This window comes from Necator americanus, chromosome V, assembly GCF_031761385.1.
Source record: "Necator americanus strain Aroian chromosome V, whole genome shotgun sequence".
Classification (NCBI taxonomy): Eukaryota; Metazoa; Nematoda; class Chromadorea; order Rhabditida; family Ancylostomatidae; genus Necator; species Necator americanus.
In genome coordinates, this window is record NC_087375.1 from 35,593,539 (window position 1) to 35,611,874 (window position 18,336).

At 36.5% G+C, this 18,336-nt stretch overlaps 2 protein-coding genes across 4 annotated transcripts in view; one reads left to right on the forward strand and one right to left on the reverse strand.

Annotated features, from left to right (window-relative positions):
• RB195_016200 (uncharacterized protein) overlaps nt 1-3,441 on the forward strand; it is a gene marked incomplete at both ends in the record, with an annotated part of 50,645 nt that extends 47,204 nt beyond the window's left edge. For all 3 annotated transcript variants that reach the window (XM_064207247.1, XM_064207248.1, XM_064207249.1), the window contains 6 exons: nt 98-246; nt 2,040-2,161; nt 2,265-2,447; nt 2,519-2,672; nt 2,740-2,856; nt 3,300-3,441. In XM_064207247.1, the coding sequence (XP_064063128.1) occupies nt 98-246; nt 2,040-2,161; nt 2,265-2,447; nt 2,519-2,672; nt 2,740-2,856; nt 3,300-3,441 (867 nt within the window). The remainder of the gene's footprint in view (nt 1-97; nt 247-2,039; nt 2,162-2,264; nt 2,448-2,518; nt 2,673-2,739; nt 2,857-3,299) is intronic.
• A 993-nt stretch (nt 3,442-4,434) lies between these two features.
• Nucleotides 4,435-16,006, reverse strand: RB195_016201 (uncharacterized protein; the record flags this gene model as incomplete). The annotated part of the gene is made up of 12 exons (XM_064207250.1): nt 4,435-4,450; nt 4,710-4,827; nt 6,905-7,008; nt 8,498-8,639; nt 10,066-10,135; nt 10,198-10,279; nt 10,347-10,425; nt 12,421-12,496; nt 13,962-14,071; nt 15,282-15,387; nt 15,811-15,873; nt 15,956-16,006. The coding sequence occupies 12 exons, from the start codon at nt 16,004-16,006 to the stop codon at nt 4,435-4,437; spliced, it is 1,017 nt and encodes a 338-aa protein (XP_064063131.1).
• Between the last annotated feature and the right edge of the window lie 2,330 nt (nt 16,007-18,336).

The following is an 18,336-nucleotide window of genomic DNA, read 5'->3' on the forward strand; positions in this document are numbered from 1 at the left end:
ACAAATATCCATGAATTATAGAAGAAATAAGATAAGATGAAGATATAAGATAATAAGAAGTAATACTAATAAGTAGTTTGAAAAATTTCCTTTTCAGAAACCGAAACGATCTCTACACGTGCTGAAATCGCCAGGAATCAAACCGCCGAAAACGAATCACTACTCAGCCAGCCATCATCATGCAGCTACCAGTTACAGCACGCAATCATCGACGGCACCAAGCACGCCACGGCCAGACGGAGAAGGGTTAGTGATAGTTCTTCAGTTTGTCCTATAGCTAACATAGTGTCCATGGCTAGAGGGGAATTATGAAGCTACATCAAGGAATATTTTTGTGAAATGTGGTCCGGAATCTGCCTTTATGAGGTTCGAGCATTGGTTTAACTTTTAAATGTCATAATAATAATTATTACTATAGGAGTGCTATAATTTGAGTAATAATTAGTCGTCGTACGACTGCAGATGAGATGAACCAGAGTTCTGTTAGCATCAATCGTTAAAGCTAAAACATGCGTGTAATTCTCGGATGATTTCCTTGCTTAAGCAACCTGTTTCTTCTCACCTTATTTTTCTTTCTGGATGACCTATGCTTCATTTTTTTTGCATCTTCTTCCGTCTACTGAAATTTTACCATCCACAAAGCATGTTTCTCTTTTTTTTGCAGTATATCCAGTTTTTTCTCCTTTAATAGTCATTTTCGCAGCGATTAAAGGAGCGCAACAGAAGAATCCGTCTGATAAATGAATGTATCGCCTTAACATAGCGGAACCCTACATTTACTTCCGTTCCGTCTTCGTGGTTGTGTGAGCGATAGTGAAGTTACTCGTGCTTTTTACGCTATAACCAGTTCCTCTGCACAGCCTCGAAGACATCTTACTCATTGTTATTCGACGGATACGTTGGTGTTTGCATGTTTCTAAAGTACGATTTATGTTATTTTCTCTCTCAGTTTTAAATAGCAAGACGTAAACGTGCAAATCTCAAGAAATAACTCAACTTTCGCTAAGCGCATCCACTTTTAAGTACGTATGACTGATTGAGATTGTTATTGTTGTCTCAATTTTTAGTACTGTATCAAATTGATGAACTTTGTTCCATAATGAAAGAAATGACAGAAGTCTAGAATCAAAATTTGCTTATTGTTCTTGGTTAGGAGTCGATTTCTACGAAAAGGAGCTTCTTATGAATGGTCACACTTATCAACAGAAAAAAACTGTTGTTTTAACAGCCGGAAATTCTTAACGACTTATTGCCAAAAGTGAACCTGTTTCTTCGATGTTTATTCACGTAAAACGGAAGGAAGAACTTAACAGACGCACCGTCAACGAAAAAAAAATTTTCTTTCGTTTTTTGAAGCTAATTGAACTACTATTACACCTACTTCGATCACCTGGAGGCAATCTGAATCCAGAATAGCTGGTTTATAGCTGTGCACACATCTGGTGCAGAAAACTTATATCAAAAACATTGATCGACGATAGTTTGGTACAGATGGCGGCCAACTGGATGCACCGGATATCCGGAGGTGGCGGAGGGGGCGGACGAATAGGTACGGTGGTAGTACTGGTTATCGCATGATTGATGCGTATATGCTGCGCCGCCTTATGAATCGGGTCCAACCCCGTGACGATTGAAAATGAGTTCACGTATCTTAGGGATCATTGACATGATTACCACTGTAAAATACAGTAGTATGCAAACGTTTCACCATGGGGGATGAAGAAGGAAGAGGGGTTTACTTAGAATTTCTGCCAGCGCTCTGACTTGGGCAACAAGTCTCGATAAGGTTGCGCTTTGTTCCCATGTGATGCCTTTGTGCTTCCTTTTTCGCATAAAGTTTGCCTCTCTTGCCTCCTCTGTTGGAACAATTTCTCTAGATTCACAAAACAACTTATTCGGTTCGTAATTTAGTCCATGGAAATGATCTTTCCGAGCAAATTTCGGCCAGACATGATATTTTAATATTTTTTCCACTGCTAGACACGAACTAGACACGACTAGGTCAAATGATATTCTGTGAACAAAGTTTGCATTTTCAGACCACGACCTCCACTGTTGACACCTCCTGACGCTGAAGACGCTCACTTCTCCTTGGTTGACATTACGCCAGGTCAACATCCTAAATTCGTTGGTGATGTGCCAAGACGGGCGCATAAAATAGGTTCGTGTGACTTTTACAGGCATCCTTTTCATTGGGGATGTATTCTAAATCTTGACTGGACGCTCCAAGAATTTAAGTAATTATGAATACAGACTATGTTTAGGCCAACTACAACCCCCGCCATTAGTGCCACGTAGAGCACAAAAATCCACGACGTCATCACAACCGTCAGCCTTGTCCTCACCGGCCCCATCCACTGCGCCACCACTTCATCCTCGACGGACAATGCCGATCAACTCGTCACCGTCAAGTCGATCTCCGCAAACTCCGGTCAGGATGTCAGGAGGTTGGTGAAGTGCGCTCTAAAGGATTTCATGTTTTTGTACGAAGCAAATTTATTGAATGTTTTCTTTACAGATCACGCCCCACAAGCTTTTGTGTTTCCGTCCGTGGAATCGCAATACTCGCCGCCTCCGCCTGCACTTCCGCCGCGCCTATCGACCACCAGTTCAGCATCAACGACACCTGGAACGATGTCCAGTAACGAACAATTGCGAGTGGTTTTGGACAGGTGAGATATTACTAGGCTGAGATAGTTATTGAAATCCGTTGCTCTCTATTCCCTAAATTAATTTTAGGCCATCAAGTGAATCCAATTCACCTACAGTCTGTTTGTCAGTACCGTTGCCGCCAGCGCTACCCCCTCGACGAGGTACAGCTGCACAACAAACACCGCCTCCTTTGCCACCGAAAATGTAGGTTAACTGGATCCATTGCTTTGAATTCTAGCCATTTTTCCTTTCCCCTCAGGAAGTGGTCAAGATAATGTTTTTTTTTCATTCTGGACGAGTTCGGCTTTGCTCAGTTCTATTGAATGTGTATGATTCCCGTAATTCGAGATGTTACTGCTATGCCTTGACCGTTTCGTGAGGTTCCGCAAATCTTTATGATTCCTTCAAGGATAAGATAGCTGTAACCGTCCTTTTTCGCTCCTGTTTCGTTCAAATTTGTATTTTTTCCTGAGGTTGGATTTGAGCTTTAGCGGTCTCTTAGCAAAATTAGATTAGCAACGCTTGAGTTGTTGTAAAAAAAAGTTTGTATAACATTATTTTGAAGTCAGATTGCCGAATACTTCTTCTGTGACTAGTTGTTTTGTACATAACTGTTTAATCGCTATTGTGTCATTTTCTTCTTTCAGGCGTACCACTGGCAGTCCGTCATTACAACGCGCGAGCGTGTCGCCGTCGTCGCCGGACACACCGCCACCGTTGCCGCCGAAAACGTACAAGATGCGTAAGCAAAACGAAAGTCCGACGACTGTGACATCGTTACCGCAGTAAACGCATCTCCAGCATGTGCGTGTGTGTATGTGTATGCGTTCTCGTATCGCGCGTATCGTGTACGGAAAGTCTGCGTCCGCAGACCGCCGCCGCCGCATCCGCCGCTGCCGCCGATGTTTTCCCGCAGATGTTCTGCTCATGTCTCCGTCATGTGGTAGTGTTGATATTTATGATTGAGCTGAGTGTATGGTTGAGGAACCCAGTGATACAAATACGACTGTTTAAATGACGTCACTTTTAATCAGTGGAACTCGACTAATCCCACACTTCATTCTCACGGATCTCCTAGTGTTTTTCTTTTTTTTTCTCAGAATGTTCTCTATGTTGTGCATGTTGCAGTTGCTATATGCTCAACATTTAAGACATTCTCCGATAAAATAAGCAAGAATGAATTTGTTGGAAATCGAAATTAATATTTGTGTCATTTCGTAGGTGTTCATTTCGTTGATTCTTTTTTTTTATAAATTTATAAAAAATCGCTCGTCAATTCTCTCCAATCCATCAAATCTCTTCTCAAATTTCACGTGTGTTAATACGTAAGAAAAGTGTAAGATACCTGTGATATGTTCAGTATTTTGTTGGTTTGCCGTCGTACGAAAGCTTTCTTCTCCTTATACTTACTTACATTATAAGACTGAATTAGTGATTATAGTAGTATGTAAGTCAGCGCTGTGCGTTGTGCCATACATGTAACTTGTAATATTGATGTATTTTTTCTATTGTATGTAAAAAAAATAATTTCGATGATATCATTATCATATGATGTCATCGTGAACATCATCATCACATTTTGATCTATCGGTTGCTTTCCCCGATTTAGTAGATAGATTTGAATTTGTTTATTTGTTGTTATATACTGTTTAATCCATTTAGCATGCATGCATTTATTTGTTAATTAATCACTATATTTAAATGAAGATTACATGGACACATTGAGTTAAATGGAGGATTTCGCCGGAATTAATGATGAACAGGGCTACATTTATGTTCATTTTACGTACATCTGGTCCTGAAAAGAAAATTGATTCAATGTGGTCTATAATACTGTAAATGTATATATTTACGAGAATACTACATATGTATTGGACAAGAAATTAAGTAAATTTCAAAAATTTCTCGCTTAGCGTGTTTATGGCAATGTTATTTAAAGCCATTTTCCCAGCAGTTTTTGTATTTTTCTTTCTCTTTTTTTTTCAAATCAGCAATAAACACGTTAAACGCACAGCTTGTTCGGCGTTTTATACATGGTTGAGGCTCTAATCACTCACTCATTGTAATTGATGGCGTTTTCGACGAGGATACAGATGAAAATAGCAAGGGGTAGCATGAAAGTGACTAGTTGTGTATGTCGTTCCGTGGCCAGGAAACATGTAGGATGAGGAATACCTGGAAATGAGAGTTTTCTACTTGAAAAGATAGAGAAATTTCCTAGTCGCATGACAGATTCAGGATTTGTTGCTCGGCTAGTTTTTTTTTTCTAAATGAGAGTTCAGATTGAAGAATAGGAATCGGAAACGAAAATCTCAAAAAGTTTCCAAGTTTTCTTGAATGCTTCGAAAATTCTTTCCTTGAAAGTGCAAAGGGTTCCTTGAAAGTTTTTAGTAAAGTTTGGATCTCTTATGATCCTTAATATGCAGCTTGAAAATAAAGAGTACACATTATCAGCCGTTATAGATGGAGTGAGCTTTAATTTTCAAAAATTGTACTGTTGATTATCATTAGAAAAGGATGGGTCCTGAATTTCTTTTTCGAAAATACTTAAATCGCTAGGATTTTTTCTCGAGCATTCCTAGTTGTTGAGCGTGCAGCCTATTTCTACTTCTTTATCGGCAATTTCCTGGAAATGAAGAAGAAGTTTTAAGTTATTCATTGGAAGGAAAGTTACAGTATTATTACAGAATTCTTTGAATTTCTTAGCTGCTTAATCCCATAGCTAATATTTTCCCAATTATTCCTGAAAACAAGATTATTGGCAAATAATTATGTTTAAGAGTTAATTATTTTGGGCTTAGTTGTATGTATTAGGTTCACCCATAAGTTTCTTTCCAATTTTTTCTAATATTTTGATTTTTTTTTCATTCTGCAACAAACATATTCAAATCAACAGCCTTGTCAGGAAAATAATCAATAATCTTCGTCCAGCGATGTTGTAAATTGTTAATTTTTTTCGGCTTTGGACTCAGGTTACTGTAAATTAAAAATATTGAAAATGTGAGAAGAAACCTATGGGACACTCTAATACCATGAGTCGTTTAGTAATTTCAGGATAAAAGGATAAAGTTTCTGGCGTCAATCAATCCGTTTGGGACCTGCTCCTCCACGTGCACGTCAATTCAGAATCGTTTGAGGTTCTCGAACGTGGAACTGCCCCATACAATGACTTGTAGTGACTAGCCGATGTGTCAAGTCAGTGTTTTTATCCTCCCAGACTGGTATGGTACCAATTTATCGATCCCGGAGGGCCGAAAGGCTTGGTGAGCACTAGGGTGGATTCGAACCTCCGGTCGATCGTGTAGGCAGCGGAACCTCTATCCGACTGCACCACACCCGCCCCATAGTAATTTAACGTTGTTAGTTAGTTAATTAGTTAAATAACTGCCTCTTTTCTTTCTAGGTGTCAGTACTTATTATGGACCATAGGACCATAACGGGGGCTCGAGTAGGTCAGACTAAAGAACGACGCAAATGTGTGCTGGCGAAGAATTGGTAATTGCTGCGGACGTGTTGCGGTCGCTTGCGTGAACATATACTTTGATGGGCATCATCTCTTCATCTGCTTTGTTCATCGCCGCCGGTTTCTTTCAGGTATCATTTCATTCCTTCATTTCTCTACGTCTTTTTTCTGCTTTTTCCTCTGGTACATTCCATATATTTTTAGCTAAATATTTGTTTTTGGGTTGCCATGGTTATGATTTATAAGTTTTATATTCTTTTTCTATTCTTTCTATCATTGTTATTTCTTCTATTCTATTTATCCATTTCTATTACGTTCGATAAAACGTTCGTTCTGACCATACCGCAAATTTCCACGGTTTAGGTCTTTTTCAGGTGTATCATTACACTATGACTTTACTTAACTAAAAGTTTAAATTATGCACTTAAGTATAATTTTTAAGGCAGCACTTTGAGCAAACATTATCTATACAAATCAATAAATCGTCATCATTACAAAATTTTTGTAATTTTCACGTGAACTTTTTCAAGTTCAAGTTTTTGCGTTATTTCTTGTTACAGGATGCCTCATCATTGCTTTCTTTTCTGCTGAAAGTCATGTTGTTTTCACTACGTAATCGAAAATCGTAAACAACGGCACTGAACAAAATTTTTAAGTGCAAGTGGAAACAAGTGCTAAGAGCGTTCGTTGCCAGTACTAATGGAGTACTGGCTGTGCCCCGTTGTTATTGCCTTCGAGCCCAGCGAGCAGCGCTTCGAGGGAGATGAGAATAATTGAAAAAAAAATTACTGATAACGCAGGAGGTTCTTCGAAAAGTTGATTTTACAAACGCTACAATCCACATGTGAAACATACAGGAAAATAGGGACAATACAAGTAACATAGAGGTGATCCTGAAACGAAACTTCTAAGAGATCTCTTCAAAAGAAGCCGAATCTTTGAGAAGAGTACTGTAATGTCTGTTCTCGTACTGTTATTGAATATTCATCTCTTTTAAAACTAGTGATAAAGTGGTGAATTTCGCGTGAATTGTCAAAAATATGGGATCTTTCATGGGATCCGCTAACATTATTGGATCGAATATAGCTCAAAAATCAATTAAATTCTCAATTTTCATCCTTTTAATCCATTTCTAGCAAACTAGATCAAAATTAAATCATAAAAATTAAATTAGGTAACAAATAAAAATAAAACTTGAATCAACTCCATACAAAGAAAATAGAAATTATTTCAAAAATTTAAATGAGATAGAAGAACCTGATTTAACAACAAAACTTCTGCTTACAAAGTAAGTTTCATCTTTTGACCTACACATTAATCCGGTAAAGATATTGACATTTTTAGAAAGTATGCATGACAAGCCAGTTTTGTTAGGGAAGCTGATCCAAAAAAAATATAAGGAAAAATTTGTACCAAGGAATGTGAGAGTTTTTTTTTTCAAAGAAAGCCCTATTGATTGACGCTGTAATTCGAAAAAAGTGTGCCTATTCCTGAAATCCAATCGTTGATGTGCTCACGTTCCTGATCATAAAAAATAATACTGATTGAGGCACAACCAATGCCGTTAAAATCCCCACATCTATCATCTACAGTATCCATGTGGGGCCAAGAGTTCGGAGGAAGTTCTGGTATCCACACGTGGAGTCATTAGAGACCTATCCTTTCAAAAAAAAATCTTGAAAAATTGAATTGAATCTAAGCATTTTTTTCCCAAGAGCCCTTTCAGGAGTGTCGCTGATTAACATGGATCTGTTGGAATTGACATAGTTCAGCATTTAATCCATTGCGGTGCTCTAATCTTCCCTTAACTAAGCAAAAAAATTGTGTATGAGCAATTTTTGAACTTTTATTTTAAACTTTTCAAAATTTAAAATGGAAAATCTTTATTTTTTAGTCCAAGACGTTTAAGGATTAGATTTTCAGAGGAATTTTTCCTTAAAAAACATATAATGTTTCTTCAAATTAATGAAATTAATTAATTGTTAATTTTAGGTCGCCTTTATAGGTGCTATGGAAACAATGAGCTATTTTCAGAAATTATTTGATATAGTAAACAATTAACAGCTAACTTACTCACTATAAGTAATCTTTTGGGATTAATGGGGTAAAATGGAAACGACAAAGGGTTGAAAAAATAACAACGAAACTAATAAAAGATTCGTAATGTCCTTTTCTTACTCTTTTTCTTACTCATTATTTCGTAATTTTTTCTATTTTTTAGAATTATTTTTTGAAATTCCATACCTTATTCATTACGTCGTATATTATGTTTTTTATATTTACTTATATTTCATACTTTCATATATTTATTTTTTATATGTAAAAATATATGTTTTTTTATTTATATTTATATTTTATTTTTATTTGTATTTAATCACTAACCTTGTAACTGCATTATTAGTACTAGAGAGATATGCACGAGACACAAAATTTATGATTTCTTCTTTTCTTTCGTCAAGACGTTCAACTGTGAATGGTTTCCCGAAATTGCACAAGCGTGGTTCATCGTTCGTAGCAGGAAGAACTGAAAATTTTTTGGCGCATTACATATTCGTATTTTTTGTTATCGTTTCTCAATATTTCCAGGTGTTTGCAATTCAAATCACATTTTAAAAGAACGAAACCGTTTGTCATAAGCTTGAAGAACACAAAATATTGTGAAGAAAAAATCTAAGGGACCAAAAACAACAGTAGAAATTATTTTGATATTTAGATGAGTCAAAATAAAATCTTTTAGGAAATAATGGCATGGCTCAAAATGTTACCAAAAATGTTGCGTCCTTCCGGCTTTTTTCTCTGTTCTTTTAAAATCAGTTTTCGACATGTAATAAAAAATCAATTTCATACAAATGGTTTGAAAACTGAGAAAAGGGAAAAAAAATCGCCTGTTTAACTGATTTAGAATTTTTTTTTGCTAAGTAGAGCTAAAATTATAAGCAAATAATTTAATTACTTATAACTTTGGGTCAATTTCAGAAGCTTTTTTTCCTTCAATTCAGGATTTCTTAGAATAGTCACTGTTTTATCTTAACTTCAAAAAAAATTATCAACTTAACCTCGGAGGGTTTTTTGAAGATTTTTTTTTAAAGATGAGAATGATGTTTGCTGACATCGCAATGTTACGCATAACTTTCTTCTCTTTTGAGAAATTTTAACACGAAATGAGGCAGAAAGTTGGGAGTAAGTAAAAATGAGGGGTTTTCTCATTTCTTTCTCTCATTAGCTGACGAGAATTTTTTCAGAGAAAAGAAAATAGTAAAAAAAAGCTTCACCTAACTTTATATCTTTTTTCCAGAAGCAAGAGGATGCTATTTTCTGCATAATTTGAAAAATAATTTAGACTCTCGTGGTTGCTAACGGATAGGGCCTTGTTCGTAGATCTTTCTTTGCTTGCAATAAATTAGATTTATAAAACCTAAGAAATCACAACTAACTAGCACTAAATCCATGACATAAGTGAAATAAAAAAAAATCTGCGGTGGGAATCTGAAAACATTCCAGAAACAAGTAAATATTGGTAAATATGGAGTAATAGAGGGACCCCAGTCAAGAAATAGTGGTTTTTTTTTTGCTTCAACACAAATTTCAGGAAACTGTAACACTGTGATACGTGTATTTTTCGTTTGATGCACAAAGAATTGGGCTATGGACGGATATGGAACATTCAGCCTTGGTAGATCATTCGTATCCACACATCAGTGTAATCCCTTTTCTCTTAGGACACATCCAGACACTAAGATTAATTTCTCAGGATGGAAAGCCGAGAACGTTGATAACTCAAAACGTGGAAAAATGCTATATTCTTAAGATTTTTCTTATTAATATTGATTATTTATTATACTATCAACTATATGGCATAATAATACATATCTATATTATTATTTCATCTACCTAAGCGCCGTCGACTTATTACTGTAAGTACAGTTGCATCAGTGGAAAAGAAATCTCACCACCGCTCTCCACACTTGCTTTTTTTATGGTGAAGGCGATAGTGCAAATGTTGGGAACTGCAGCTCCAAGCTAAATATACTCACATTTTTCTGAAAAAAAAATTATCCATGAAACAAAACTAAAAGACAAACATGGATTTCTCGAAGAACTGCATGATGTATTACGGTCAACGATGTTACAATACAAATAAGAAACGATATCGTTGCTATAATTCTGAACACACAAATATTTTCGCATCATCTCATCGAACATTTAAAATTTAAATTTATAAACAACTCACATATGGAAACTATATGGTATGTAGATTAGCGGAGAAAAACCATTGTAACGATGATGGGGAAGAATTTCAATCCTTCGACCTGAAATCAGTCTACCGGTGTCTCATGTACTTTCCGGGGGAAATATGACCTAAGACTTTTTAAAAAGTTGAAATTTTTGATGGGAATATTGGGAAGTTGAGAAGATTCGAAATTTGCTGACTTGAGTTCACATAACTTTGCAATTGTCGGAATTGCTCCCATAATCTGACGGTAATTCTCAAAATTCGAGACACAGTGGCTGTTTTTGAAATTGTAACCCCTTTGTACATAAAAATTTCCATAATTTTGTCTAGATTTCGTATAATTCTGGTTTTTTATGGCAATCTTTTTTCTTTCCAGACATATCATTCAAAAAGATTCTCCGGAGACATTCCACTTCTAAACCACCTAGCTTGAGACTAAACTGGAGATTATGTAAGATTCATTGATAGCCCAACAAGGATCCTTAGGAATTTTATAGCAGGCCGATCAGTTTATTCCGCCAAGCTTCGATTTCTTTCCTCAATTTTACTGTTTTCTAAAAATCTGGAAATCACTGGCATTGATCCTGACCAGATTTTCAACGCTGCTGTTATGAAGTAGATAAAAGTTGAAATTTGACTTATGTTATTTGTTTTGTTCGTCAATTATGCATGAATGATGCGCCGATCACTCTCCGAGAATAATCGACGATAGATGGACTAAAATAACGCCGAGAACATGTAGACAAGGACTTCGTCAACGTCACTCTTGAAATTTGAGAACATCTCGAATGACAATGGAGAGGGAAAGAAACGAGTGGAAAAGATGCTGGGACCCATACGCCCAGTGAAGGCGGGACATCTAAGTATCTATGTAAGAACGTAAGGATAAATAAAGGATAAAGTGTCCGGGGTTAAAGTGTTCGGGGGTTAATCGAATCCGGATTGGGAGATAGGAGAGGGGGTCTTTCTGCCGTAAAAAACAGCCCATACGGCTTCATTCTTTGGCACCATTTCAGAGATCGTTTGAGGTTCTCGAACGAAATGGAACTTAGTCTCCCTCGAAACTCCCTAAATCTGCACAATGACTTGCGGTGTGCTTTTAATCTCTCCTTGGGACTTTTTTTTTAAATTCAGAATGTTTGGGTTTCAGTGGAACACATGAATGACTTGCGGTGGCTAGACGATGTGTCAGTTCAGAGTTTTTATCCTCCCAGACAAGTCTGGTACCAATTTATCGGCCCCGGAGGGATGAAAGCCTTGGTGAGCACTGGGGCAGATTCGAACCTCCGATCGATCGTGCAAGCAGCGGAACCTCTAACCCACCGCGCTACACCTGCCCCAAGAACGTATGAATATTTTTTATTATCTTTTTTTTGTCTACGCGCGTTCCACTGAGATCTTCTCAAGGTAATTTTCTGTGGCAACAATGTTAGAACGTTAGCGAATTTTCTTAACTATCGATAAGTGACCAGAACTATGATGAACATAGGATCCTCCATCTGTTTTGAGATAAAGCTCAGGATTATTTACTGATGCTTGGATCAGATTTTCACTGAACTTCTTCCTGTGGAATCTGCCCGACGTCTACTCGCTGTGACCGTATTCTAACGGATCGTTACGGGAATTTAAGTAACTATTACGTACTAAATATTATTTTTGCTCAAACGTGCAACTTCACCTTCTAAATTCAAAACAGAGCAAAACAACCTATAGCCATCCTCCACTTTGAATGTGCTCTACCTCTTTTAGAAGTTCTGAACAGATCCGATGAGAAGTAATAGTATTTTTCAAGAATTACTGCCATTTATTGTTTGAACCATTTGGTATAAACCAATCCGGAAAATTCACGTGAGGTACAAATGGTCTGACAATCTGATTGAATCATTTATACTTGATTTAAACTTAACTTAAACTTCTTAAGTTAAAATTAACTTAAATTTTGACTTTAATTTCAACTTTCAATTTTTTTAGATTTGTACTCCTGAACGTAATGCATAGCTATCCGGACGGATAGTCTGAGTTAGGTGATGTTAACTTCCTTAAAACCAACAAAATCCTTAGTGAAACCTACGTAGTGCTCGAAATTCAGCTTTTGTTACTTTAACGTCATCATAACGAAATGTAGGGTCCCGCAGTGTTGCATCAATCTGAAAAATTTCATTCTATTGATTTTTTTAAGGAATACGGTAAGAAAAAAGCGAGAATAATGGAGAAAAACTCAAAAATACCTGCAGTTTTAATTACACAGTTTGCTTTAAAGTTTTAGGATACTGTCCTTGAAAAAAAAAATAGGAAACAATTTTTCCGAGAAGGTCTTCAGGCATGAAAAGAGGTATTGATGTTCTGATGGTTCGGATAGTGTTTTGCACAATAACAGAAGGAACTTGACAGTGTATTTTTTCTTAAAAAAATGAAAGCGAAAAATGGGGACAAATTTTGCCGCTTATTCCAAAGGTATCCGTGCTAATGTCATCTCCACATTCAAATAGACTACCGTAAACGCGGCGAATGCGTTGCGAGAGGGAATCACACTTAAAATTAGGATCACGCTTTAAGTCATTTACGTAAAATCATCAGTGTTAGCAGGGATTGTGCACTTCCTGGCTGATCCACGAATTCGAAGATATCGAATGTGATTCCCGGCAGGGGAGAGTTGATGGTTGCCAATCCATGGAAACATCGGGAAGGCTCGACCGCCCAGCCGAAAATTTCGTTGACAAACCATAGATTTTTTTTTGAGATTTCTTTCTCAACGTCTATTTTAGAACTATATGTTCATCGAAACTGCTAGAATAAAATATCCTCAATACATTAATAATAAATGAAAATATTAATAATAAAATTAAACAAATAATCAATAATTAATTAAATAAATAGTAAAAAAAAATAAAAGGAAAAATCTCTTATATAATAATAGTAGCAATGTAATAATAGTAGAAAAGCTACAACTCGATTTTGTACCGAAATAATCTGTTTTCCAGAAAACGAGGGGACTTTAAAACCCTGTAGTCTCATAGCTGTCGGATGTCTTCACACGTGAAACAGCGGAGGTAGTCCATTTTCGCTGCATGACCGACACAAATATTTGCTCACACATTTTTCGTGAACGACCGCGCTGACGCTATGTGAATGACCATATTCGTCCGCAGTAAACTGTCATTTTTCTACTAAACAAACCACGTCGACATCCATCAATTCGTTCTTCCGATTCTGATCTACCCTTTACCGTATCTAATCAATGTGGGCACATAGAAAAAAGTGAGCTATGCAAATTCTTAGAATTTTTCTTCGTCAACCTTTAAATAATATGTGCATGATATTAAACTTAGGACTGCCGCAACACTTATGGAAATATTCGGAAACAGTATTGAAACCGAAATTACTGTAAATCAAATTCGTCAGAATCATAGTAGAAGGCGGACAAACAAGGCGGAAACGGAGAAAAAGATGGAAAATATGGCTCAGGATTCAATAATGATGTGTGATCTTGTGTATACATTTTTCACATTTTATGACAAATGCTGTTGATGCTTTAAGGATTTTTAAAAAAGATTTTTTCCTATCTAATAATGTAATAATTCACTCAAATATGGAATTTTTTCCGACACTCACAGCATGAACACCTCGTTCTTTTTCCTCCACACGCTGTTTCTCAAACCATTCTTCTACGAAAAATATCCGTTGATACTGTGATGTCTCCGCTTTTATCATACGGTAGCGATCTGTGGAATACTAAGTGATTTTTTTTCATGATTTACATAGATTTTCTTTCAAGGAACAGCTTTAAGTTATTTACATAGATAGTAAACTTTTCTCAATGAATTATTCTGCAGATTTAGGGAAAAGGGTTCGAAATTAAGTTTTATTTATTTGTGTAATACAATTGTCCATACTTTCTTATCGAAATGTTACTTTGATGCAGAGCAGAATTTTTTTTTTTGCCAAAATATTGTTTGAGGTATAAAATAAGCAGCTATTTTTTTGTTTTTTTTTTCAAGTGTTTTGTTTGTTGATATTCAAATAAAATAGTAAATGCATTGTCTGTTTATAAACGAATTATTTACACATTTTGTGATTCGTGATGTTTACATGTGACTTACATGTGATTCAGTGGTTTGCATTAACAATTCTCTAAAAAAAATCGAAAACGCTCTTTTCCATGCAGCGGGTTCTTGGAGGTGAGTTCATAGTTCTTGGATAAGAACGGCATTTTCATGGGTGTTGATAAAAATTAGCATAACATCAATCTTCTTCATTTATTTCAAAAAATGATATGAGCACAGAAAAATTTGTAAACAAGAAAAAAAAGTTTTGCTTCCACGAAAGTACCGCTTCAGGAAGATTATCATTTTATACACATTGTTCGAGTCTGTCATGGAAATTCTCACTGTTATGCACATGCACAAACTTTTATTTCGCCAGTTTTCTAACATTTTTTGCACTGACTCTTCCTATTTTTGTTGTTGAACCCGTTGTTTGGAAATTCTTGGCCCAAACTAAAGTGACTCCCTCACTTGGAAGAGGTAGAAAAATAAAAGAAAATTAAATTAATTAATTTAATTTAGTTAAAAATGAAAAACGGCGGATGAAAAAATCGGCGAGGTGCTCTTTGCACTCGTACTGCTACGGTACCTTGCCCCTTCAATTATTTATTAAATTTACTGTGACAGCAAAACTTCGTTGTTTACCGGTCGTGTGGCGCATGTTTACTAAACTTTCGAATATGTAGAGGATGAAGGTCACTGCCTACTACCTCTCTCTCCTTTCTTTTCTTCCCTTTACAAAAAAAAATCCTAGAAAAGCGATGTTTAAGTGCCTTAACCTGTAGTTATGTGTGATTGATTTATTGATCATCTCTCAGTTGTATTGCGTAGAGTCAACAAAAATTATTCGAATGGAGTCCATAGAGGAAGAGTGGTCACGGAAACTCACGTCTGGAATAGGTGAATGCGGTCACGACGATAATCCAAAGAAGTGGTGTGGCTGTGAATCTGACTGGCTGTACTAATATTATTTCGTTAATCACTTTGAAGACGCACTGAAATTGTGTCAGTTTTTTTTTTAATTTGGCTGCCCTATCTTGTATTTTATTTTTCTTTTCGTAGTTCAAGTAGGGTCCCACTTGACGTGGAATGATAGGCAGATCCAACATTCAGTTGAACCATGTCAAATCTAGGACTTTTCTAGTGGGCTAAAAATTTACAGTAAAGAATAAAGTTTAAAGTCCTTTAAAGTTTCCGCCCCAAAAATTTACAGTAACCGTGGTAATTTTTTTCTGATAAATTATTTAGTACAGTCAGGGAAGGGGAAGAAAAAATGAGAAGTTAGGATGGAAAACTTAACATTCTTAATAAATAAGTTTGGTAATCCTTTGCCAGGAAACGAATTACCGTGGTTACTGTAGTTAGAGGCTCTAAAGGCTCTAAGGCTCGTGGATTATGTAGACTTATAACATACTCACCGGAACAACGGCATCATCAGCGTAAATAGCAATGAAATCCAGATACGTTGGAGTCCGTTCTAACTAAAAATGCACGTCTTTTGAAATCGTAATTAATGTATAATTAATTAATATAATTAATTAATATATTAATTAAGGAAAGTACGAGAGTGGGTGAGACGAGTTCCACAAGTATTACGAATAAGCACAACCACATTCGATGCGAATATTCGAGAAAAGTGAATCACACCATCGACGTGAACCAGTGAAATCCACGTGATAAGGTAGGATAAGGAGGAATTTGAAGAAAAATTAAAACTATTGATAGAGTATAGAATTTCGAGATCTGTGTTCTCAACGCAATTTTGGTACCGGATTCTCGATAGGAGATCCATATCCTACTTATTTTTTCCCTGATCGATCGATAAACAGCGGTTCTCATAGAAATAGGAGATGAAGAAGGAGCTGGAGATTGGGATTCGTCTTTTTTTCCGCAATTTTTATGAGAAAGTGTCAGGGTGAAACGAGAAGAGGAAAATACAAAAAAAATAAAAATAAAAAATGCAAGTTGTTGTGGAGATAGTTATCCCGCGTCTCTACATATTTATTTAACTTATCTTAGCTTTTAATATATTTTTGTCAGAAGTTCACAAACATCGTGTGGATTCATGCGGATTCATTGGATCTACCCTGGAAAAACCAAACTTTCCGTACCAAACGTAGGTGACTAGGCAGACAACCTCGCAATCTTAACAACCATGCGGCTAAAGACACGGTGTCGCGAAAACTGCTGTGTTTGGATCCCTCCACGAATAGGTAGCCGCAGGGATGTTATCACGCTCAATTCTCAGCCAAAAAAGCATAGGAGGAGCTCTGTGCAATAGCCAAGTGTGGCTCAATTTCCGCAACGATACAACTTATTACGCGATAGAAGACGGGCAACTGCAACCGGAAATCCAGCTATTATAACTCAAAAAACAGCAAAAGCTGATTACTCCCCACATTGTCAGACACATTACACATTCCCACATCGTTCCGTAATAAGTTGCAGCGTTCGGGACACTGATCCAACCAAGAGGGTTTCCCACACCTTTTCTGGACTACTAGGTGGAAATGAGTGTTGTCAAGCAGATTTTCCTAAGCTATGCTCCTATTTCTGCATACTTCTTCAAAATCAGCGCATTCGTGGTACGCTGTTTTCGAGTTCGACCTAACTTAGGCGATGACGCGACCGTTCGTCAGATGAGTTGAACTGGTTGAGTGAGGGTCCCATGTGCGCGTGTGAAATCAGAAAAATGTGATGCTCTATCGTTAACGACAAAGGATATACTAGGGATATTGTATTTTATCACAAGTACATTAGCCCTCAAATCCATATCCTCCTCTCCATAGCAATTTTTCAAATTCGTATTGTTGGCAGCGTCCTTTGGGACTTCCAGAAGTCCTTTCGTGGAGAACGTTGTCCAGTGCCCATCTTTTTATCCTCGACCGACCTATCATCCACGACTCTTGTCACAGTTTCTCCGTTGATAGTTTTGCGTTGAGTAGAAATTTTCCTTTCCATTTTTTTGACTTGGAACCTTATGAAATGTGGCATTATTTGTAGTTATTCCCAGCTGACAAAACCAATTTTTTTTTCTTTGAATTTAAATTTAATTTAAATTAAGAAAAAATCTATTTTTTTTTCCGAATTTCGAAGACTTGACTTGACTTAAAATCACTCATAAAAATTAGTAAAAAAAACACGTCTACTTTATTTCTCTTCTCTTTTGAAAGTAAAAATTCCTTTGGCAAACAAATTTTATAATTTTACAATTTTTATGGGTTATTTTTCAAAGTTGCCTCAAAAGTTCGCATCCTTAATCGCTCATTACGGCTAAGCGCCAGCTAAATATTCAATTTTTTTTTAACTTTTTGTCGCATAAGCAATGAAGTCATGGGATTGTCATTTTTCATTCGACCAATATATGGCCGCTAGGGGAAAATATCGTCGCTTTGGCCATATATCTTCTTCGGGCCCAAAGAAAAAACATTTCCTCCACATATGTACGTTCCTGTGCGCCACTTGAGTGATTTGACATTTGAGGGGCAAGGGTCGGTTGAGAATCGGCAGAGAAAGAATAATAGTAAAACGGATGCGAATGGACAGTAATAAAGTAGTAAACAAAACTTTTTGTTAAGTAAAATGCGAGGAAAAAGGAGTGTCTCCTGCGAGAAGTCGTCGAAGGCAAAAGATGGAATTTTTGGATTTCTTGTTTTTTTTTCTGGAAAATTACCAAAACTAGAATCACTAGAAATGGAGTTGCGCGAAGATTTTCAGCACTTTATCATCTCCTAGTGCCCGGAAATAATTCACTGCTACCTATCGAATAACGGATTCGTTTTTCTGGATTATTCCCTTATTATAGCTTGTTTTACCGTGAAATTCGTACAGTAATTTTATTAAATTGATTTTGCTCCACTTATTTATCAAAAAATATTTTCTAGGCTTTCCTATGTGGGCCTAGTTTTCTTCAGAATATCCTGCACCAGACAGAGAAATATTCT